General features: G+C 45.4%; 1 protein-coding gene across 2 annotated transcripts in view; it reads left to right on the top strand.

Annotated features, from left to right (window-relative positions):
- The window catches only part of LOC142574206 (uncharacterized), a 120747-nt gene extending 103049 nt beyond the window's left edge, over nt 1–17698 (top strand). For both annotated transcript variants that reach the window (XM_075683353.1, XM_075683352.1), the window contains exons 5-7: nt 8893–8996; nt 11774–11842; nt 17464–17698. In XM_075683353.1, coding sequence (XP_075539468.1) covers nt 8893–8996; nt 11774–11842; nt 17464–17571 — 281 coding nt within the window. In that variant the 3' untranslated portion in view covers nt 17572–17698. The remainder of the gene's footprint in view (nt 1–8892; nt 8997–11773; nt 11843–17463) is intronic.
- The last annotated feature ends 7517 nt before the right edge of the window (nt 17699–25215 follow it).

The following is a 25215-nucleotide window of genomic DNA, read 5'->3' as shown; positions in this document are numbered from 1 at the left end:
TGGGCGAGATTCAGCCGCGATCCTCGGCTCCCCTCCCAAGCCTTAACTCGCACATACAGCATAGGGCTCGTGGCGACGGTGTTGTCGCCCTTGGACTTCATACGGAGCCTCACAGCCATGGCGACGCTGACGGTGGAAATGCGCTTGGAGGGTCCATATAATTTCTGTCGCAATAAAAGAAGATCGTCCTGATATAGGTATCGAACTCGAGACCTCCGCCCTACTGGGTGGTGTACCATCTGAGCTAACCAGGAGGCTAAGAGATTGCAGTTATAGATCAAATAAATTGACAGCTTCCAACGCAGGTCAATACTATGAAAAATCACTTCTGGAGCAATTCGCAAGGTGGAGGCGGTTTTTCATCGCAGTAATGCTTGTTATCCGCCATAGATAGGAAAGAAGCTACCCAAAACGGTTTCATTATAAAAAAATCGTATCGGCTTCTCCCAATAACAGTGTCGCTTTCCAAATTACTGGCTTGTGACGCAAGAAGTAATTCGAGACTTCTGTACTTAACTGAGGAGCTATAATAAATATCCTGCATTCAGACACCGATGCAGAAATTCTAAGCCGCAAAATTGGAGCGACCCATTGAGTAACCAAAGGAAACCGTCAAATGCTTACAGTTTACACGCCAGGTAGCTCGCGGCAGTATCGGTACCATTTGCGGAGCCGCTGTCAGAGGGCTTGGGGTATTTATGCCATTGATACTATGGGGTTTCAATTGAACAGGAAACTGCGGTATACGTTTCGGGCTCGGATACCTGCAGTAGTCTGCGCCTACAGGTGTCTCAATCCAAGCTTGTGTGTTCGCCATCTTGGAATACTGGTCCAGCGCCAGCAAAACGTGTACACAAAAGACAACATAAACTCAGAGAAGAGAACGTAAACTTAGCGGAGTGTGCATGTGTTAATGTTCACTTCTTTGTCATTGTCTTGCTTCTGTTGCAGCAGTATTCCATTCTGCTCCTACGTCAGACATCTGGCGATTTCACAGGGCGTTTGGTTTGCCCAAGGTGCGTACAGTGTCTAGATCCGGTCGTTCTTCCGAACCTCATTTGTGGCTGTGGTCGCGCCCCTAGTCGCACCAATGCGATACGTCTCGTTGCTTCGTTACACATATTTTTTGTTCGTGTTAGAAGCTCTCATTTTCTTTTTCTCCTCAAGAAGCAGCAAATAGCTATGGCAGTTTGGTGTCCAAAAAGACAAACGCTTGAGTATTCATATTCATAGAGAATAAATATGCGAAATAAAAAATAAGAACATGAAAGTATTTGTATGGATAGTTTCACTGAGACTATAAATTAACTGCACATAATATGATGAATCGCTTTCGCTCTCCCTCGCCCGGCTCATATGCTCATAATCTTGTTGCAGCGCGAAAGGACGAAGATGTAGACGAAGACGATCCCGCCGCTGACATCCAGTTGTCGGAGTTGCTGTTGGCTCGTAGGGAGGAACTTGCGGGGGGGGGGGGTGACAAGACTAGGCGAGCAGGGTTTATTTACAGTATTTATATTTTAAACAAGAGATACATTCGACAGTCTAGCGTGGCTCCCAAATGGAGCACGCAAGACGAGCATACAGGACACAGCTTCCGAGCACACAGCTCACGAGCACGATGTCGAGCACACTCACAAACACGCACTAGCAGTGACAAACAGCTGCATAAACACTCCGCGTTCCCTAGATCACTAGGGGAGGGAAACGTTCGACCAGTTAGTGTAGAAAGACCTCGTGGCCGGCCCGCCTTTGAGGGAAGGGGGTAGGGGGTTTACACACGCACATTCTGCACAGGTTTCACTGCCCCCTCCGAGGTGAGACGGGCTTCGCAGAACTCGGGGCTTACGCCTTGAAAGGTGCGTTGGTTCCCCTAGCTGACCCCCGCATCGTGGTCGTCGGTTGTCCATTGTCTTGCGTCCTGTAGTCGCCACGAGTGGCAGTAGACTGTGACGAATCCTGGGGCCCACGTACCGCAAAGCACCCTTTTGGTAGAGAAGCTCTTCTTGCTGCAGAGAGACCATATCGGCGGTGGTGTGTTCAGTAACAATAGTTGGTCCGCCGATCGCGTTTAGTCACAACGGCGCCGAGGAGGTGTTGAAGCGGCACTTCGAGGTCTCTACGAAATGAGTCACCGCAGCAATTGTGATAGCCTTCCATGGTTCTCTTCGGGGAAGCTCGCAACGCTCGCAGCTGCAGCTGGCTGAGAGAGAGAGAGAGAGAGAGAGAAACTTTATTTTGGTTCCTTCAAGGATTTAGCGTCTCGAGGTCTCGGTCGTCTTGGGCGCCGGCGACTTGGAGCCTCTTCCAGCAAGGGTGGGCCCCTATTCCAGGGCTCCACTGAGCCTAGCTACCTGACTAGCGTGCTGCACTAAGGCCCTTTGGGCCGTGAGCTCGCAGCTGGTAAGCCGACTCTCCCATTGCTCCGCACTCGGGTTATTGTGTTGGTGGAATGATTTATTGTGTTTACATTCCCATGTGACATGGTATAGTGTGGGTGTGGCCCCGCACCATGGGCAGGTGTCTCTGTATTGTGTTGGGTACATTTTGTTTAGGATGTATAAATTTGGGAAGGAGTTTGTCTGCAATCTGCGCCAACTCGTTGCTTCCTCCTGCGTTAGAGCTTTGTGGGGTGGGGGATATTTGGCTCTCGTCCCTCTGTATAAGTTTAAGATTTCTGTGTGTCCTCCCTCACAAGCGTGTGGGTGATACTCCGGGGCGCGCGACTGCTCTGCTCGGCACGTGGTCTCTCGAGCTAGGCTGTCTGCCCTTTCGTTACCCTGTATGCCTGCGTGGGCCGGAATCCAAATTAACTTGTGCGTAACGTTCCTCTCGGCGAAGTTGGCTCCACCGAGAATTCTGAGGGCAGCTTTGCTAATCCTGCCCCTCGTGTAATTTCTGCACGCTTCCTTTGAGTCTGTTAAGATGTTTAGAGGCCTGCCTGTCCTATATCCTTCTACTGCCGCCAGCGCCACGGCAATTTCTTCGGCCTCCGCTGTGTCGGCTGCCTTTGCCGTCGCACATGTGATCAGATTCCCGTCGCCGTCCACCACCACCGCCGTGGCCGTGCGCTTCCCTTCTCGCGGGTACGTGGCAGCATCCGTGTACACCGTGTTCTCTAGTAGCGCGAGTGTCTTTTCCACGTATTCGGCTCGCGCCTGCCTTCTGCTCTCGTGGAGGTTGGGGTCCATGTTCTTAGGTACTGGCCTAACGCTTATTGTTTTTCTTAAGCAGTCGGGCACGTCTGCGTATCTATCTACGTGTCCACTCGTGTCCCGTCCCAGCTGGCTGAGAAAACTTGCATGTTGCCACCTCGCCAGGCCATTCCTAACAAGACGAGATACACAGCATAAGCGCTAACTTTCAACTCAGGGTTTTGTTGAAACAGATCGTATGTAAGATATTGAAACACATATAGAAACACAAGCAACACCTGGTCAGATAAAAATACGAAGGGTGACAAAACATATACGGTAAAAGAATCTAAACATTTTGACCGAATTGCATGTCTGGTTGGTTATTTATTTACGACATCCAAGTGGTTTCGAACAAAAAAATAAGTTTATTTTCCCGATGTTTCTTAACCAACTCGGTTCTTTATTCACAGGGGATGCAGACGGAGATCTCGAGGCGCAACTTTAATTTTCATAGTCAAGTGGGGCAGGGGGCGTCCAGTTCTTCTTGGCTACTTGACGGTGGTAGGCCGGGCGCTCTGCGTGATCGTTCTGTGTTTATCGTGAATAGAACCTGACGGCTGGTTTCTTGGTTTAGGCTCCATTTTTCTTTGTGGCTCTCGGTTGTAAGAATTTTGGTTTCTTCGTAAGGTCCGTGTCTTCTGAGTGTTCGGCTAAGGGGGTTTCGCTGTCTGGAGAGCGTTCTGTCATCGTTCTTGTGTTGCCTATGTTTGGCAGGAGGGTTGGAGGAGAGGCAGGGGGGTGCTTCAGTCTTCATGGCTACATAAGGGTGGTAAGCTCGGCGCGGTCCGAGATGGTTAAGTCTTCTTCTTGGCTCTGTTTAAACTGTTAATATAAACTCACGGTAGGTTTTCTTTGGAACGGTTCAAGCTTAAACCTTGCCTATTATCCCACCACTTTCATTCAAATAAGTGGACAGGTCCTTTACAGCTTATGAGGAGCTGAGAACACAGTGTTTAGGCCGTAACTATTGGCATCATTCCTTAAACCGTGTGAAAACTTGTGACCGCACGGCACCACAGTAAACCTCTTTCATTTTGTTTGTTTTCCTTTCAATTGTACAAGCTTGATTCTTTACCCTTTGTGTAAGTTTATCAGATAATCTTGACAGCACTTGAGTGGATGCAGCCTCTCGATCTGTTGCAAGAAACTTGACTGGATGCCGTATGCACAAGATTTTGTTACAGCTCATCTGAATGCCGAGTACGCCACCCCTTGATTTATACCTTTTCAGTGAGTGGAAGAAAAATCAAGCAGTCATTTCTACGTGTTCTTCCTTTCGTGCTCTAACAACACTGTGTTACTGTACCAAATTGCCCAACTTTCGATCATGCTCTCAATTGGCTGCTGCATCAAGAGCTACTCGTGTCGCAATCTCCTTAATCAGAGCACAACCAACCTTTTCATTCATTTTTGCACGTTCAACGATGGGCAGCGCTTGTATTAGCGGCACCGAATGGGCCTTGTGGAAGAGGATTTTTTTTTGCTTTCTTTTAGGACAAGTCGTAACAAATGTACAACCTATTGGAAGATATGTGCAGGTTAGTAGGCCGCTGAATAATATAGTCAAGTGGCTCTTGTATATTTGAGATATTGTGTACCCTAAGCTTTACTTTTGCGCAAGGGCTTCAGAGGTTGTTCTATATTTTATTACGCATTGTTACGGGACATTTGAGTAGACATAAGTCGCTTCACTGTGATCTGAGGCATGCATATACGCGCAGGATGGCAGACGCCTAGTGAAAATCTCGAGTTGACAAGGATAGACATTGCTTTCTTTATTGGCGCTGAAATGAAGCCGTAAAGTTCCATGGTCTGCGACCTTACTATGTTAAAGGTTAAAAACGAGTTCAGTACAAAGAAAAGAGTTCTTGTCCGAACAGTACAAGAACCCTGATATAATTTTATTGCTTGTTTAACTACATTGTTATCTCAGAGGAGATGGGCAGAACTTTTGTGCGGAAAGGACATGTGGCCGACAAAGCGTTTTGTCTTCATGATCCAGGCCCGTCCCGCCTTCCAGCTGGCTGGACCAAGTGCATTCATTGTCACCCGTTCAGTCCACATCGGCGAGCTTCAAATCGGCAGCCACGAACTTATGCAGGATTCCCGGGTTTCACGGCGACGTCTGCGCAATGGCGTTTGGGTTTCCGTTTCGGTGAGGTTGAACCATTATCTCTTCGACGCTGCAATGACATCGGCAACGTCATTGATATCAAAGGCCTTAAATAGCAGCTGGTTCCACGACACGGCATTGGGCACGGTGGCATCGGAAATTGCATGCGGCTAACAAACCCTTTTGTATTCATGATCGAAGCCCTTCCAGTCCTCCAGCAGGCTGGAACAAGTGCCTTCATTGTCACCCGTTCAGTCCACATTGGCGAGCTTCAAATTGGTGGCTATGCCCTTACGGACGATTCCTGGCATGCGCAGCAACGTCTGCGCAATGACGCTCGGGTTTCCATTCCGCTGCGCTTGGACCATCACTTCTTCGAAGCTGCACCTACATCGGCACCTTCATCGATATCAACCGCCTTGTACCAGCTACTTCCACGACTGCAGCATTGGGCGCGGTGGCATCGGAAGGAACATGTGGCTGACTAACCCTTTTGTCTTCATGCTCCGGGTGAGCAAACGTTTTGACAAATCATACCGTAGTTACAGTCTGGTTCTTCTTGTTCTGCCGTGCCCATGGCAAATGTGTTCTTTGTTTCGTAATTGCATAGTGTCTTTAAGATGCCTATTGTTGGCAGGATGACATCTCCAGCATACCAATGAAGGTTTGGCAGGGGATGTAAAGAGCGAACCTAGTCCCAGCGTGCAGGAGATTGCTGCCAAAATTAGTAAAACGGCTGTCGACATCACTGCTATCAGAAACGAAAACAAGAGACAAAATAAGTGTTCAAATGAGGTGTTAGAAGGTGTTCACGTCACACTAGATCCTTTAGGATAGCTTGTAAGTCGTATGTCAACAGTCCAGGAAGTGCACGCAGCTGTAAAAGACGACGAAATCCTTTTCGCGTCAGGTTGATGACCACGAAAATATAAGCAGGCGGTCGAACCTCATTATTTACGGGTTGAATGAACCCGAAGACAAAATACTAGAAAGCCTACAATAAGAAGTCAGTATTAAACTAATAAATGGGATAAGGTTTTCCCGTTTCGAGTGAATTCACCGCATTGGTGTGAAAAAGGCTAACAAGACACGCACTTTGATATCCAAGTTTTTCGATTACAGATACAAAGTCACGATACTCAACAGGTGTTTTAGACTGGAGGGTTCCGAAATCTGTCAACGAAGATTGTTCTTTGGCGGTACGCAACATAAGCAAAAACTTTGGGATAATGTCAAACTTAATCGAGAAGAGAATGAAAAGGTAAGACTCGTCTACGACAAGATCAAAGTAAATGAACTCACTCAAGTATACTCCGAACGGAACAGGGTATACTTTCACTGCTGCTTAACACCGACATTAAAAGGCATTCCACATACCTTTCTCAAGAGATACGCAGAGTGGATCTCCAAATACCTCTTACTTATTTTTAAAACATCTCTACAATCGGCTGGTGTACAGAAAGACTAGAAAATAACAAAAAGTGTTTTAATTCTCCAATCTGGTTACCCAGCAAACCCATCAAATTACCGACCGATTTCGCTAACTTGCACATCTTGCAAAATTCTCGAACATATTCTAAAACACATCGTAACCTTTGCGGACGATATTAACTTGCTTAAAAAAACCAACATGGTTTCAAAAAATTATTGTCCACGATATGCAACTGATACAAACTGTGCATGAGCTCTCTCTAACAATTATTAACCGCCGGCAGACTGATATAGTACTTTTACATTGATCAAAAGCCTTCGACTGGGCATCATATCTTATACTCCTGGGCAAACAATAACACATTCTCGGATATAGCAGCATAAAAAACTAGATAAAAGCTTATATTCAAGGTTGACAGCGATTCGCTGAAATCGAACGCCAACAATCGCATATGGTACAAGCATCATCCGTCGAACAACATGAGACTGCCTTAGCGCCAATTCTCTTTCTACAATACATCAATGACATGGAAGAAAACACGAAATAAACGGTCCACATGTTTGCAGACGATTGCAGTATATATAGGGAGATTAGGAGCCATGATGATAAAGTAACACTATATTACGAACTTGCGCAACGAGGATTAATTTAGAGAAGGCTGTCTTCATGAGAGTAAGCAGACAAATAGACCCACCAAAATTTTCCTACATAATCAAACAACACAAATTAAACATTGTCGATGATTATAAATGCTTGGGAATCGTTCTATCATCTCATATGAAATGAGACAAATATGTCACACATATCTTCCAAAGCATTTTCAAGGTTTTGTTCGCTTAAACAATCTTTAAGTTTGTCTCAACTCACACTTCCTCGTCCCGTACTAGAACAGTAGATTGCCTGTTGGTTCCCCTATATCAAACAGTGCATAAACCACCTAGAAGTAATACATAGAAAAGTCATGAGATTCATTTATAATAAAGACAACCATAATGATTCTCCCTCAGAACGCCTTAGGAGAGCTTGCCTCCCCACTATTTGCCGGCGTGCTAAATTTTCCTGGCTAAAGTTTCTATTCCCAAAAGATAAAGATACAGATAGATAGATAAAGATAGATAAAGATAGATAAAGACAAAGATACATATGTATCTTTGTCTGAACGGCGGAACACCAGAACACCCTAAACATTTATATTAATATAGGTTCCGCAATGACAAATTCATGTATTCATTCTTTCCTCAAACAATGAGAGATGGAATTCAAAACCAAGTGATCTAATAATTTGCTCACATGACAATTTTCTTCCTATGCTTGAACAATACGTCTATTATTGCGTATTGTGACGCTAAAGATTGCCTAGACAGCGTTTTTTGTTTTGAATTGGTTTCGATAAACCTTATGTTGTTCATTTTCTGCTTCTCTTGCTGTTAATCTATATTTAAGCGTTGGCCTGTGGAGGTCACACCCTCTTACTGTACTGCATAAATAGGTCTTCTTTTTAACTGCAGTATTAACAAGTGCATGAGTTTTCTCCATATTTTGGCGCAATATTGTGATAACATTTATGCAATGTGTCCTTCACCTCGTTCCTCCCATGATCGCCCCCCATTGCGACCCTTTTACTTCCCCTCTTTCCATTCCCTTACGTAGAGTAGCAGGCCACATGCTCCATTTCCCGGCCGACCTCTCTACATTTTCTAATCACTAAACTACTTCTTCTTGGTACAATATATTTTCCCATGCCTGCAACCGCCTCCGTATGGAGACTGGCAGTCTGTATGAAAAAAAAACTTATAAAAATTAAAGTGAGCTTTTATGGCTACCCAGGAGACATCTGTTATTCAGCTGAATGCACTGCGTTCATCGCATTTATGTCGTAGCTATCGCTCTTCACAAACCTAAACTATTAAACATACTAATTCAAGATACAAATCCTCAGTTATTTAAATTATGACTTCTGTGAAGGAAAATCGAACTTCTCGGAGGCGTTATGCGCCACATATGATTCATGACTGAAAATTGATCGACGAATAAGATTCATGGGGTAATACTGCCAAGCTGACTGAAGAAAAATACCCATTTAGTTCTCAAAAACCTACTGTACTGATAAGTTTCTTCATTTTGGCCGTTTTCATAAATGTTCTCTGCAGCTGCGCCCCCTGGAGAGGAGCAGAAACCAGCAGACAAATATCCTGTCTCGAGTGGACAACCAACGGCACACGAGGAAGAAACAGTCGGACTTCGGGTGCCTTGGGTGCGTGATGGTTTCGGAATTTCGTGTTCTGAAGAGAAGATAGTAAAGCCTAGGAAACGGCTTCGGTGACTACTGCGCGGTCACATCGCTGGCTGGCATATGTGGCTATGCACGAATAGTGATTTTTGAGACCGATTCGAATCGAAAGAAATACTGAACGCTTTCCAAATAGCTTCTTAATTATGAGCAGTCGTGATCACTATTAATGCAAAACGACCGTCTCATCTCAGTATTGTAAATGTCAGCAAGTTTTTGTCGTTCCACAGTACGTTAGGAAGCGTTACTTATTAAAAGCACAAATAGAGCATTACAAGCAAACAAGTAGTTTCTTCTATCGTCATCGTCACCCATCATGCACCTCTTTCTTGCCTCTTTCTTTCCCTCTTCCCCTTCCCCCAATGCCGAGTAGCTGGCTAGAGGAATATACCTCAGGCCGACATCTCAGCATTTCGTATCATTAAACTTCTCTCTATCTCTCTCCACCCTGTAGAGTATGGCTACCTAAGTGGCCTGGCCCGCTCCACTATGCAAGCTCTCATGTTTTGTGTATACACTGTGCCAGCGGGGGGGGGGGGGGAATGATTCACCGTGCTGTTGCTCCGAAATTATGTTTAATTGGGCACACTTGACGTGTTACACTTATTCACATTGACGAATTAATGACTATTAGATTTGAAGACCGAATCGAATAGGACATCGTTCGATTCATTATTCTAAAGTTTCGAATATTCGTAAACCCCTACTCGGCAGTGAATCCGTGACTGTTGCAGTGAAATTTACAGTTACACATGTATAATTTTTTATTCTTTTTCCTGATACCCTATCATGAATGGCTACTAGTATCTGTATTAGAATCGTTGCCATGTATAATTATAGAGCTTTTATATTAAAATTTGATAACTCCTGATACTTCTGTGCATCCCCGACTGTGAACTGATTTAGTGTAAAGGTGGGGGAATATGACGGCGGATGCCATCACTTCTCTCGAAAGCAATTTCTTCGTTATGGTGGTCGCAACGTCGCCTTCATCCACTGCAGTATTCCCGGCTGCGGCTTCGGAAATACATACGCAGAACAGACCGCAGTAAGAATCTGTGTGCGCCACACGCATTGCCAAGGGCAATGTTGCCATCCTCTGCCTTTTTATGCAGTAGCCTGAATAGCACTCAATTTTCCACTAATGGACGGTACGCTGAAGCTGCTTCATTTGTTACGCGAGAGCAATACAGACGTTGTCGCCATGAAAAAAAAACGACAAAATGGAGGGAGACATCGTGTAGGGTCGATGCAGGAAAAGAGGACCATGTAGCCCGATGAACCGTTGCCAGAAAAGTGCACAGTCTAGCAGCCTGGGTAATTGGCAAATAACGGCTCGTAGCCAAAAGGATGTCTTTCTCGTAAATGTCAAGGCGTGCGGTGCTGATCGCTACTACTTACATAGACGAGGATTTAGATTCAGATTCAGATTTATTGCTTCCAAAAAAGAAGTGCTTACAACAACACAAATATACATACGAGGCTCCCAAAGTGAAAGAACTGTAGTGAGACCCTCGGTTAATAATAACAAGATTGATGGTCATATTTTTAGACAGTAAATTAGCTTTATTATCAGATAACATCGGCGGATCAAGATACATTATTATATATTTCATTTAAAGACAAAGAAGCACGAAAAAGCACATTATAAAAGAAAATGGGGGAAATAGCAGGGATGAAATTCAAGGAATGACATGTGAGACAGAAGTCAAAGATACAAAGACAGATCGTAGTGCAGTTATCGCAAGAAATGATGCCTAAAGTAATTTTTAAACATTTCAACAGAAGGACAGGGTCTTATAGTTGATGGTAATTCATTCCAAAAAGAAATTGCGGCGAACGCAGATTTTTCTTGCCGTAATTTGTATGAACCACGGGTAACAAGAAATCGTTGTTAGCCGCCAATCTGGTTATATTTTTGTTCTGTAAAAGTTCAACTACAGTAAACTGAAACATGACGTTATTATGAAGCAACTTGTGGAATAAGACGGGTATGTTAAACTGTAACAAATTGTTAACAGGCAAGTTATTGTACACGCGAAGTAACACAGAGGCATTGGATTGCATGGAACTAGAAGTGACAATGCGTGTTGACTGGTATTGGATACGTTGAATTGATGGTAAGTGAGAAGCGTACATGTTGGCCTATGAAAGAATGCGATAATTAATGTGACTGGTAATGAAAGCATAATACAATGCTAGCAGAGCCTCACGAGAAAAAGAAAGCGCGAGCTTTGATTAATGCACGCTTACCAAACGCAGTCTTCTGCTTGAGATGTTGGAAGGGAAAGCAAAATGTAAGGCTAGGGTCAAGATGTATGCAGAGAAAAGTAACATCGTTCCAGACGGAAACAGAATGAATTCCCGTTTGATAAATTAGGAAAAATATTGCAGATGCGACAAACGCTTGGTGCGCGACGAGTGAGCTTCGTGCATGATGCTGCCAAAAAGAAGCTTCCGCCGCATATAGGTTCCCGACTTCGTCCAAATGGTTGTCTGTTGCTGTGCGTGCTGCAAGCGACTCAAAGAACACATTCACATCTTTTAAGTGCCGCCACAGGAAAACGTTCTTTCACTGACCCCTGTATAGAAACAAAAACCAGCGATGTGTTTTCTTTTTTTCATAACCTCAGATAGTTGTTTTTATGCTTGCCCTGACACACTGGGCGGTAGCATTTATAAATGAATGATCCAAATTAAATATTGGCCATCGACTGCGATCCGTTTCGAATAATTCGCAGGTTGGCTACTACTCTGAAGACTGCAGGAACAAAGATGGAAGTTATGCACCTAACGGAAAACTGTGCTTGGTGAGTCAGCATGTATTCTAGCTTGATATTTGGACTGTTTATATTGCCGAGGAAAGTGTATTGACAATCAGTGCTAGTGATTTTTGTCAACATCTTGCCTTACCACGCAACGAAGTAAACTTAACGCGACTGTAATGCAGGGGAACCAACCTTTCCTTAAGCGCGCCTACACTCTTAAGCAAAGTTACACCCTTTTGCCACACAACAATAATCGTCATCTGTCTTGTCCGCATTTCCCTTCTTTGACGGGGCGAGCCCTGTACTTTCCTGTAACGAACGGCATGCGCGTTATCAGCATGACATAGCATTCCCGACAGGAAAGTGGTGGGCGCGGCGTTTTCGAGAAAGGTAACGCAAGCAAGGATGATGGCGATTATTCTTGTGTGGCAGAGATACACATCACAGGGTGTAACTTTGCCTGAGACTGTATATACTTTAGGTAGTGAATGCAGCCTCCAAACTTGAACGTACTTAAAGATTTTTGTTCCTGTTGCGGTTTGCAATGGAACGTGCGACCTCGTGCTTAATGGAAGAACCCCAGATACACACAGTCACCTCGGTGGATTGCACTGGCCGGTATTGTAGTCTCGGAGTCGGGCGTTTCTCTGAGCTTCGCTCTCTACATTCTAAAAAACGTTTACACCCTTTGGGGTGTATATCTGCCACACAACAATAATCGTCATCTGCCTTACTTGCGTTTCCTATCTTGAAAACGCCGCACCCGCTACTTTCCTGTCGGCAATGCTATGTCATGCTGATAACGCACATGCCGTTCGTTACTGGGATGTACCGGGCTCGCAGCGCAAAAGAAAGGAAATCTGGACAAGACGGATGACGTTTATTGTTGTGTCGCAAGATACGACTCAAAGGGTGTAAACTTTTCTTTGAGTGTAGTCTACGCCTCCGCTACGCATCCAAACGGACAGCTGGACTACGCTACCGGGTGTCACACAGAGACTAAGCTCGCCCCCACGATGGTCCGAACTTTCTTTGAAAAAAAGAAATAGAAACGTCTCTTTATACGTGCGAAAAACGCAAATTCTTAGATTTCGGTTTTTGGAGGAAGAAGTCTTCATTTAACAGTAAGTAAATACTGGTATTGGTGCACTTGTTCAAAAGGAGGTCGCACAGCACATGGCTCAAAGGCGACTTGTTTATTCAAATTGAGTGGAGATCAATACAAGAGAATGTCAACAAACAATCGAATAATGCAATGGCGATTTGCGAGGACGAGAGGTTAGAGGAACCGAACAGGGTTTTATTCACATGGCGGCAATGGGGACAACTTATTTACAGACACATGCTCACTCGTACTGGCGGAAGTAGAGAGGCACATCAAATTTTAACAGCCAATCCCGCAGCTAGATTGTTCTCCGAACGTGAGCTACATGGTTCGGTTTGAGCCGGCTAAATCTTTCTTAAGAACACACCGCACGCGGAGGATGTCTCACAAAAATTATCGGCGCATTAAACTTCATTAAACTATATCGGCGCATATAGCTTTCATTGATTACGAGAAAGCGTTTGATTCAGTCGAAACCTCAGCAGTCATGGAGGCATTACGGAATCAGGGTGTAGATGAGCCATATGTAAAAATACTGGAAGATATCTATAGCGGCTCTACAGCCACCGTAGTCCTCCATAAAGCAAGCAACAAAATCCCAATAAAGAAAGGCGTCAGGCAGGGAGATACGATATCTCCAATGCTATTCACAGCGTGTTTACAGGAGGTATTCAGAGACCTGGATTGGGAAGAATTGGGGATAAAAGTTAATGGAGAATACCTTAGTAACTTGCGATTCGCTGATGATATTGCCTTGCTTAGTAACTCAGGGGACCAATTGCAATGCATGCTCACTGACCTGGAGAGGCAAAGCAGAAGAGTGGGTCTAAAAATTAATATGCAGAAAACTAAAGTAATGCTTAACAGTCTCGGGAGAGAACAGCAATTTACAATAGGCAGCAAGGCACTGGAAGTTGTAAGGGAATACATCTACTTAGGGCAGGTAGTGACGGCGGATCCGGATCATGAGACGGAAATAATCAGAAGAATAAGAATGGGCTGGAGTGCGTTTGGCAGGCATTCCCAAATCATGAACAGCAGGTTGCCGTTATCCCTCAAGAGAAAAGTATATAATAGCTGTGTGTTACCAGTACTCACCTACGGGGCAGAAACCTGGAGGCTTACGAAAAGGGTTCTACTCAAATTGAGGACGACACAACGAGCTATGGAAAGAAGAATGATAGGTGTAACGTTAAGGGATAAGAAAAGAGCAGATTGGGTGAGGGAACAAACGCGAGTTAATGACATCTTAGTTGAAATCAAGAAAAAGAAATGGGCATGGGCAGGACATGTAATGAGGAGGGAAGATAACCGATGGTCATTAAGGGTTACGGACTGGATTCCAAGGGAAGGGAAGCGTAGCAGGGGGCGGCAGAAAGTTAGGTGGGCGGATGAGATTAAGAAGTTTGCAGGGACGGCATGGCCACAATTAGTACATGACCGGGGTTGTTGGAGAAGTATGGGAGAGGCCTTTGCCCTGCAGTGGGCGTAACCAGGCTGATGATGATGATGATGATGAAACTTATGGAGATGATTGGTGACGCTAATGCGATTAACATTCTATCTCGCGACCGGGGTTTAAGTGGTGATTGTGCGCATTACGCATGATGGATTCTTGTGAGGGTGGAAATAACGAGAAAGAGAGGATTGTATAATATGATATTCGGCGCTGTCTATCGGTGTCACCGCAAAGCCTGTGCGTAGACACCGAAATGCACATAACGCCAGTGCGTCAGAACGCTCAGAAACGCGTCACGCGGCGGCCGGGCTCCCCTCTCGCGTTTCTTTCTGTACTCACTGCGCCATCTAGAGGGGCAGCACGAAGTCGACGCGTGACCTCGCAGAGGAGTAGCGTGGCAGTCTGGTGGGTTCGAACGCTGTTCGCTTCCTTGCTGCAAGCCGTGTGGGATATCCTCCATGACCTAAGTTGGTGTAAGTTTCAGAGCCAGCACCCTGCCACACTACGCCTGTGATGTTGCACCTTCGATCTCGCATATGACGCAATCACTAGGCATTGTAAGCGTCAGTCGACGCCGTTTTCATGGTCAGACGTCGGCTCCTTGCAGCAATTAACTGAGCAGGATACATCCCTCATGGTCGTGACTCCATTCACAGGTAGGGGCAAGTTGCAGACAATTCGAACGGACGTTGACCTCGTACACTGACCTGATGTTGTCTAGGCGTAATAGTTCAAATGATGGTCATCTTAGCGCTCCCGTAACCCTTTCCTTTAGACTTCTACTAATGAGCCAGACGAAGCAGCATTCTCTAATGGCCACCTTTAGCGACGTGAACAACCCGGGCGCTGGCACAAAGCGTCTAGTACGGCTTCTTGTTTGTCGTCCCTTTGTCATGTTTATATTACAAAACCACGTTTGGCTCATATCAGGCCTTTCGCGGTGGGCACCTTGTTGTTCAGCCTAATTTAAGGATTCTTCAATAAATGTGAAATTCAGATCCCATGCCACAATCGAATAGTACTGCGAGGTACCACTGCGGCAACAAGGAAACTTTCCAACGCGTTCTTTGACAATGTCCCCGATGCAGAGCAGACAGGCAGTCACCCGCGCCAGCGCGGTCCCGGGTGACTTTCGAAGGACACAGTCCTGAAAAGCCAAACTATGCAATCATCACACCACAAGAAAGTAAAAGCAGTCTTAAAATTTTTGCGTTTGAGTGGCCTATTGAGAGAATCTGGTCCCGCATGGACATTCCCAAGCTTCATAATTTCTTTTTCGCGCCTTTGCACTTTGGCTTCGTTATTCTTTCTGTCTCTAATTTTCCCTTCTCCTACCCCCGCACACGGTAGCACACTAGTTAACCTCCCTGCCTTTCCCACCCCGTTTATATATATATATATATATATATATATATATATATATATATATATATATATATATATATATATATATATATATATATATATATATATGTCACTTCCAGCACAGGCAACGGAGAGTTTAAGCACGAGGCCACGATCGCGCGCCTGTTTCCTTCCCGCTAAGGCAAGCTGCACTCGCGGGCAACTTCCTGTGACAACAAACGGAAATCTAGGAAGCCAAAGGGCTCACGAGTAAGAACGTTGCTGAAAAACGCCCGACACTGTCCGCTCCGTTAATTATGCAGGGGAAGAGAGTGAGAGAGAGAGACAAAGCGACAGCCAGAGATAAAACTGGACAGGTTTCCCCCTCACACTCGAAAAGTAGTTGCTATGCCACTGTATTCAGAGCTATTGTGGTGCACTTGATTGAAGCGATAGGTGTGGTTATGCAGTTATAGAAATAGGGCCGCCAAGATTCTTTGCGTCAGCAAAACTCAAACTCCTTTCTTAGCATACAAGAATAGAAATTTCGGCAAATTTGTAAGAATGCATACTTGGCTTCAAGCGCAATAAAGGAAGCACAAGAAGGAAAGCCAAAGACGACGAGAGGTACTTCAACGTTTATCCTCGGCGAAAAAAAACAAGAAAATAAAGGCGCCTACTTATCAGTCGGCACAGAGATCAACAGCAAAATACATAAATTGGGCAAGTCCGTCCCAAATCCCCCAAAATGTTTAAGATAGTTCTAAACGTTACTTGTGACACGGCAATGTTCATAAAAGAAACATGAAAAGCGCAAAGCTCCGGAAGCGTAACAAATATAGAAACGAGCTTTGCCTCAGGCCTCTATAATGTGGGTCAGATACTGTTGGATTTACCGCGATAAGCTACATATCGAGAGGAGCTGTATCGCTTGTGCGAATGTTTATCGCGGGCTGAATGGCACAAGTAGAACCATTTTTACAGCGTCCCTGTATATGGCTAGTCGATTCGTTCGTCCGTCCGTCTGTCTGTCGCCTGTACGTCGAAATCTCTCCTGGCGCAATCCGTGCCCATGCGCGAAAGGAAAGAGAGAAAGAGATGCGCGAGATTGGCGGCGCCAGTAGTGATGTCGTTACTCTCCGATGCAGCCGAGCGCACGCGCAGAACCTTCTCTCCGGCTCCGACATGGGTAGGTCACGTGTCATGCCTACTCCTGAGGAACAGCAGCTTTTGACCAGCAACGCCACGAGCAGAACCGAGAACGAGATAGTCTACCCCGTGCCGATTCTGCAGCCCGGGCACAAGAACAGCCTCGTGCAGTCGAGCGCAAGCAGCAACTGCGTACCGAGGAGCCGGCAGCCTACCAAGCCACCGTTAAATGAACGGTCGGGATTGACCCATCGATAAACATGGGGCCACACGTTTCAATTTCGCTGGTAAATCATCTGTGCGGACTGCTTGGACGGCTATATTATATTACATCCTAATACTTGGTAAAATTAACGTGTTCCGCTACTTGGATTAAATAGGAAAACAAATTTATGAACTCATTTGAATGTAGAAAAGCTCTGCAACTTCCCTGGCTGCCCCTCGTTTATTGCGCTTTAGGTCAAGTTCGAATCACTTGTTCCTTTCTTGTTTTCTTTTGGTTCCCTGGCCCATAGTGTCTCTTAATTTTGTGTGCCCTACTTCTAAAACTTCCAATTGTTTCGGGTATGCATTCTCCTGGCGCGAATAATTTTCCTTTTTTTGCAGGTTACACCTGACAGACGTAAGCTTGGAACAGGTCATGGGTGCTATTGGGGAAATTGTCAAAAGGGCCGATGTGTAAATGCAATCTATTCTAGATGCGCAACAATGTAGGACTTGCACAGCTATGAATAAGTGTTCTCTGCATATTAGCGTTGCCAAAATATTTTCTGCTCAAATGACTGACTTTGTAACTTCCGCCTTAGGTAAGTGGAAATAAAATCAATGTGCTGCAAGAAAATTGCTTTGTTTCCTGGACTGCAAGATAAACGGTTTCGTCGAATGCTGTTTCTGATAAACGTTTATAGGCATTGCGTCAGAGAGTGCCGTTCTGTGGCTATTATGAGCGCGGCTGCTGACGCTCGATGGCGGAAGCGGCATTCCTTCCAAGTTGAAACATGCAGACTACAAGGGTTCCCTTGCTCATCATGCTAGTTTCAAGTAGTGTCTACAAGCACCTTTTCAATACATATGATAGCTCTTCAAAGCGCACAAGGGTCGTTCAAACAGAAACAGCACAATTAGACGCCTTTACGACTAAAAACAACACTTTTTTCAATAGGAGGGTGCACTGAGGACACATGCTGGTGCCTAAAACAGGGAAATGGCTGCTAATATAGAGCGGTGCTCTTTGTGATGTTCATATCAAGTGAAACTGTCACACTGCTTTGATAGCGCTGTCAGTGTAAGACAATGTTAAGAAGGCAGGTCCTGGCGTGAAAATTCAGGTATCTCGCCCAGAAAAAGGCGAAAGGACATCATCATCATCATCATCATCATCATCAGCCTGGTTACGCCCACTGCAGGGCAAAGGCCTCTCCCATGCTTCTCCAACTACCCCGGTCATGTACTAATTGTGGCCATGTTGTCCCTGCAAACTTCTTAATCTCATCCGCCCACCTAACTTTCCGCCGCCCTCTGCTACGCTTCCCTTCCCTTGGAATCCATTCCGTAACTCTTAATGACCATCGGTTATTTTCCCTCCTCATTACGTGTCCTGCCCATGCCCATTTCTTTTTCTTGATTTCAACTAAGATATCATTAACTCGCGTTCGTTCCCTTACCCACTCTGCTCTTATCTTACCCCTTAAGTTACACCTATCATTCTTCTTTTCATAGCTCGTTGCGTCCTCCTCAATTTAAATAGAACCCTTTTCGTAAGCCACCAGGTCTCTGCCCCGTACGTGAGCACTGGTAAGACACAGCTGTTGTAAACTTTTCCTTTGAGGGACGATGGCTACCTGCTGTTCCTCATCTGAGAATGCCGACCAAACGCACCTCAGCCCATTCTTATTCGTCTGATTATTTCAGTCTCATGATCCGGATCCGCTTGGTGTCCGAAAGGACACCAAGCACCATTAAACATACGTACTCTACTACATGTAAAAGAATGAACAAACGCGCACAGCGTTACCTAAAACGCTAGTAAAAATATTTGTTAGGACTATAGCAGTTACCACGCTCATAGCACGCTTCCTCCATCATAGCCGCTGTGCTGTCATGGTGTCAAAATTGCACGCGCGGGTCGCGCGCAATCCGTTAGGTCTCCGAAAACGCCTGGTGCGTGTGGCTGGAAAAACAGTAGAGCAAAGTTGACGGACCATGACGGTACGCTAGATCGTCTTTACGGCAAAGCCAGGTTGGCTCTCTGCTTCGCCCTTCTGGTGTGAGTGTTGGCCGCCTAATCTTGCTCAGCAGCTATGTGCATTCCATACCATGGTGCATACCCTAGTTTGAGTGCAGGAGGAAGGGAACATCAAACTAATGCTATCTAATCCTTGCATTGAACGCTGACAAATGCCGATGTTTTGACGCCAGTCTCGTATCGTGCACCATCTAGGTACGGTGCCTGTAGCGTCATCGGCGGCCTCACTGATCGTGCTGGCGTTGTGACACGCCTGGTATCAATCAGGAAGCTGTTCTTGCTGTACAGCAGGCGTGTCCTTTGTATAGCCGGTGGTGCCGCTTGCTTTCCGCACTTGTGCCAACAGTGAACTTTCATTTCTCCTCCTTCCGGAATATATCAGTGATCATCGAACGCTGATGCCGTTCCTTGCCTTGTCCATATGTAATCAGCAACCTTTTCATTTATTCTGCCACCAGTTGACGTTCAGAAAGGCCAAAATGCGAGAATTTACCCGCTATATGCTAGCCTATATCACTGCACAGCACTGATCACAGGCTGCGACTGAAGCGTAAAAATCCCTCTCCGCAAGGAACATCTTGAATGCCAGTCAATGCACTGCACATAAGTGAGGACGAAGCGCTCTTATATTTCTTCGGTAGTGCAACTTTGTGGACGCCTATTATATGAAGCTGGCTATTGAACATCCATAAGAACTTTTAGAGCACGCGGGCGCGTTTGTAAAACAAACTGTATTCTGACATGACAAGCAGGTTCCTCAGTTAATGAATTTTCGCTTCCTTCAACGGTATGAATTTTCCGTATTCGTATGACCGTTCCGTACATAATAATAACATGACTGAAAGAGTTTTCCAGAACTGTAGTGTCCAGAAGAACTTCAGTTTCTGTGCTAAAATTAATTGACACGCAAGCCTTCTTGTGACTGTTGCTGATGTTCAAAGTTGAACGCCAATGTGTTAGGTGATTATGTGTGTTTACTGCAAATAACTTTCTCTAGCCCAGCTATTTGACAGCCACGTAGAAAACTGACGCAAACTGACCAGACCCGCTCGTCGGCTACTAGCCACATAGTTGTTCGACCCGAAACATTGATAAAGAGATTAATCGCAAGATGCACGATCATCCTAAAATTAAGCGAGAATTATGCCAAGCACGCGTCAAAACAAATCAAGCACGAAGCTAAATCTTATCTAGAGATCACGTATGTCTTCTGCAGAGAAATCTTTCGATGATATGACGTGGCGGCGACATCAGTACATATACTAGGGCAGGCGTTAAAGTAACAGCATCACTTAATTTTGTGCTAGGGTAGCGGGGTATGAGCCATTGCACAATATATCTACATTACAAGCCAAACACACATTCTTACCTTAGACTGCTCTTCTCAAGAGCAAACATGCCTTACAAATATTACATGCCTTTAAGAAATATATGCTTGCATTCCTAGGTTGTCAGGCGTTGCGAGGCTTCTTTGCTAGAAACAGCTTAACATACGCATATGAGAGAATGTCGAGATTGTTGCTATTTGTGGCTTTCTTGTCTTCACAATACAGTAACACACGCAAGCGTCTTAAAAACAATTCGGAAGACATGTATCCTGGATGGAAGCACCGCGTGGAACGGAAACGCAGTGAATCACCGCGGTAAACTAAGATACAAATATAGAAACTGCGCATTTAAATACGGTGAGTCGTCATGGTGAACTGCGTTCCACCTAGACACATCACTGTAGTCATCAACTGTGATATTCACCCTAAAAGCCTTGCCACTCGTACAGTGATACTAAGGTGTCGCTTCCCATTGTTTTTCTCTTCTGCAACTTCACCGCTGCCGTTGTTTCTGCTTTCGGCCAGAAATTGAACATCTGAAACGCCTTCAACAGAACGTAACTATGATTCTTGTACAAGTATTTAAAGGTTGTTATACAACGAGAATAACGGATTTGGAGAGGAACTAGGCCGAGCCTGCGGTCCGGAGCCTTGCTCTTACGTTTAAAACAGTTGTGTGACACTGGGAGCACTCATACAAAAGTGAAGTCGCGCCTACTCCCCCTGCCCCTACACCCCTCACACCCCCCCCCCCCTCGTCATGTCACCTCAGAACAAATCAAAACAGCCCACAACCTGATTCGGTGAACTGCGATGTGGCATTCACGCATTTGCTCCTCTTCTAGGTTGCTTAGAGCATTCAAAAAAAGAAAGAAAAGAGAGAAAAACACATGTACCTAAAGCGACGCCACACTCATCATGCTGTCTCAGAAATCATTAAAAAGCACTGTCTTGCTGAAAGGAACGAGAGAACGCCCTTGCGAACAGCTACTCACATCACACTGTTTCGAGAAATATCCACAGACGAGGTGGCAAAAGGCGCCCGACAATGTCGGATCCTTTAGGTGCCGGGGCATATCCACACAATGATCAAGCAATTTGGCCACTTTACAGACGCTTGAGTGACTCACACTGATCAATGAACACAGTTAGCGAAACTGAAAGCCCCTTCGAGAATGCCCATGCGGAATTCCTGCGGGGAGTGAATTCAAGGAATCGCCCTCAAATAGCTGTCTTTAATGTGACGGTTAGCGACCATTTTCGGCTGCAGTACCTCATCTTCTTTGGACCTCCACGCCTCGGATCCCCATTACTTACAACTTTTACTGTTTTTTCAGCCCGTGGCCAAAGAGATTAGGCCACTGCCGCACGGTCACCCTAAATGAAGCTTGAACGAAGAAATCATTGGCTGAAGAAGCATTTTAGAAAAAAAAGATTGAGGTTTTCAGAGCCCTTAAATGCGCTCTGACACTGTCCGCATGTTTCGATAAACAAGTGTTAATTGTGAAAAATAGAATACCTGTTCCTGCATCATTCTGTAAAAGGTGCGCACAACACATGCCTATTCTGGAGGACTAGCTGACACTACGGAAAAGGCGACTAGAGCATAAGGTAGGGCTTACTCAAAGAAAGCAAGGTAAACCACAGGATCTGTTAATATTACTTGCTAGTCTTTTGAGCGTTCCGTGTTCTTTAGATATTTCGGCTGCTGCTGCGTATCGCGTGGACGCGCAAGCCATGTCGTTAATAAGATCTGCGATGCGTACAGTGTGAGCGCCTAGGCCCACCGAATACTCATACCGTCGTGTGCACTATAGCACCCATAAGCTTGTGCGTCACCCGCGTTCACGAAGTGAAAAGTCACTAACTTTTAGGCATCATAATTGACATTAAACTTTCTTTGATTCCACACATAAAACATCTTAAGTGAAATGCCTAAAAACAATCAAGTTATAGAAAATTTTATCATGTCATGGCGCAGTGACACTAAGTGTTTAATAAATCTTGACAAGGGCTTCATTCTTTCACAACCATGGGCTATGGCGACGTTGTATGTAACTCTGCCACCAAGAGCACGCTTAAGATACTAAATCCGCTCCACCATCTATGTACCCGCCTGGCAAGTGGCGCAATTTAGAAGAAGCTCTATTGAATGTTTACACCTAGAGTCAAATGAATGGTCTCTGCATCTGCAGAGAACATACATCAGCTTCATCCATTTTCCCAAACTGACCTCTAATTACAAACATCTGTACTCTTTAACCAATACCGATTTGGCACGTACAACACTTTCTCGTAACCGACCGTTTATGCGACTGCATTTCTGACTGCATCTGATAGAACTTAGCGAGGAAATGGATGTCCCAATTCTCAAACACAGGGTCGTGCCTCCAGTTATGCTGTTACCGCCCTGGGAGTGGCGGGGGATAGAACGTGATGTATCCTTTGTAGGTGTCACAAAACACGCTCCAGAGCTCGAAACCACTATGCATTCCCATGAACTTCCACCGAAGTACTCTTTCTCTGAGTTCTAGACCTACGTGTCGTAATCACGGGCTGGCCTAACTTACACGGCTGTTGGCCCCTCTTTCTCTAAATTTGACTTATCTAATCGCCTAACAAGTATCTTCACTGCAGAGGCCTATTCAGTACTTTCTATGGTAAGAAATGTAATCTAGTGGAAGAAATAATATTTTAAAGTCTTGTGAAAGTGGTAATGTATTGTGCAACATTTATTATTAATATGTTTAACCTAACATTAATCCAACATTTATGTAATAATGTGCTGGATTTCTGGCCATAGAGGTATCGATACCTTGCCGATGAAATCGCCAAGTTAATAGCATCACAATGTATTAGTCTTTCCTCTGATGCCCCTGCCACAGATCTGAAGCTTCTCCTGCGAAACAAACTGCGAAGCCACTGGCAACGCTTGTGGGAGGCTGAAACTAGCAATCAGCTTCACGGGATCAAGTCGAAGTTAGGTATCTAGCCCACCACTACTAAAATATGATGAACTGATTTCCTATTGTGTCGTCTGAGAATATGGCACACATATGGCACTCACAATTTTCCATTCATTGGTAACAAGCCTCCAACCTGTGGTAGATGTTGCGAGAGGCTCACTGCCCACCAGGTCCTCCTGGAGTGTCGGGAAGACGAAAGAAGGAGGAAGAAACATTTTCCTCCAACATACGGCTATCGTTTCCCTGTTAATGCCGCTGTGTTTCTTAGTGAATAACAGCTTTTTAACGCTAAAGCAGTCCTCGGTTTCTTCAACGGTGTATCCTTGCATCTTATTAGCCCAACCAATTCGCAGCGCATCCTCTCTCTAAGGGATGTCGCTGTAATAGTAGTTTTGCATAGCGCAGGCATTCAGGCGCTTGCGTTTTAAGGGCTCTGTTAAGGCAGTGGCGTTTTCTGAAGATTTTTGCCTCTTACATATTTCAGCATACCCTCATTTTTTCACAGTGTATTTTGCGTGTCCATAGCACCCCCCCCTCCCCACATTACGATTCATTGCCATAGTTTTATGACATCTTCACGTACCTTAAGCGACCGCTTTTCAGGCCCCTTTAGAGCCCCATCAGGTTTGCTAAGCCGCACCGGCGTCATACACACCCATTGTAAACAAGGAGGCAGTCGAGGCGAGCAACGGACGCGTCACCATGTGATAGAACATGGCAGTAGTCATGGCATCGCTGCGACTGACCCTCATCGCCGCGCCATAATTATATCTGCGGTGTCTCTGAGTATACTGGTTTGCGCGCGCCGTGCCTGCGCGAATCGCTCTGAAAGCGGGAAAGCTGTTTACTCCGTGCTGTGCGGGCGCACCGTCATCATCTACATCAGTTACTGCTTATGGGCCGCGATAAGATTCTTGCTTTAAAGCCCACCGCGCCTCTACCTGTCATAACAATATTTGAAATAAACCTTCGTTGTAATAGGGTTCACAGCCCAACGGTAAAATCTGCCGAGTTTGTCGACGTCATAGTGCACAGATATTGTTTTAAAATCGACAGTCTTTTAAATCTTCGGCGCTAACCTCCATCATATCAAATACGCATGGCACTGCAACGGCAGTCCCCAATGGGTTTCGCTACCCTTCACAGAAGCAACAGCAAAACCATACACTCATAGCATACACGAGGCGAAAGCTATCGCTTTTAAATGTATTTAAGTTTTCGGGACATATTTATACAAATAATATAGTACACGACCCACCACCAGAAAACCGCGGGTAGGAGGCTAATAGAGCTGTTCAATCGAAAATTTTGCATGCAGATTTAAGCATTCACACGGAATGAATAAAGAATGTGGGATAAAGGAAAACGTACTGATGGAAACGAGCTGAGCCAATTGAAGGAAAAAGGTTCGTCGCTCCAGTTTGCGGAGGTACCACTTCCCTACGTAACAACATTGGTCACGTCTGACATATCGCAGGCAGCTGCTCGCCCGTTAGTGCCCCATTAGTTTCGGGGGTCAATATTCTATTCACTGCACGGGCTAAGCATTCCCGGCATAAGAGCGACACAGAGGCTTATCACAGACCGCTTCGCCTGAGAAGCGATCGACAAAGATGTTCAACGCTGGGTAGGAAGCTGCCAAGCCAGTCAAGCCGTGAAAGTGACCCGGCGCACTCTTTTAAGGCCGATCCACATGGCGCACCAAATTGCTTTTTTGGGCCGCGGTCCGCGCATCACGTGACAGGACGTCACCCGTTCGTGCGGACCGCCATGGACCCGCGCAAGAACGCGGCCCTCGCTGTCAAACAAATCGCCGAGG

The sequence above is a fragment of the Dermacentor variabilis genome, chromosome 3 (genome assembly GCF_050947875.1).
Source record: "Dermacentor variabilis isolate Ectoservices chromosome 3, ASM5094787v1, whole genome shotgun sequence".
NCBI classification, from domain to species: domain Eukaryota; kingdom Metazoa; phylum Arthropoda; class Arachnida; order Ixodida; family Ixodidae; genus Dermacentor; species Dermacentor variabilis.
This window is presented reverse-complemented; position numbering and strand designations above follow the sequence as displayed.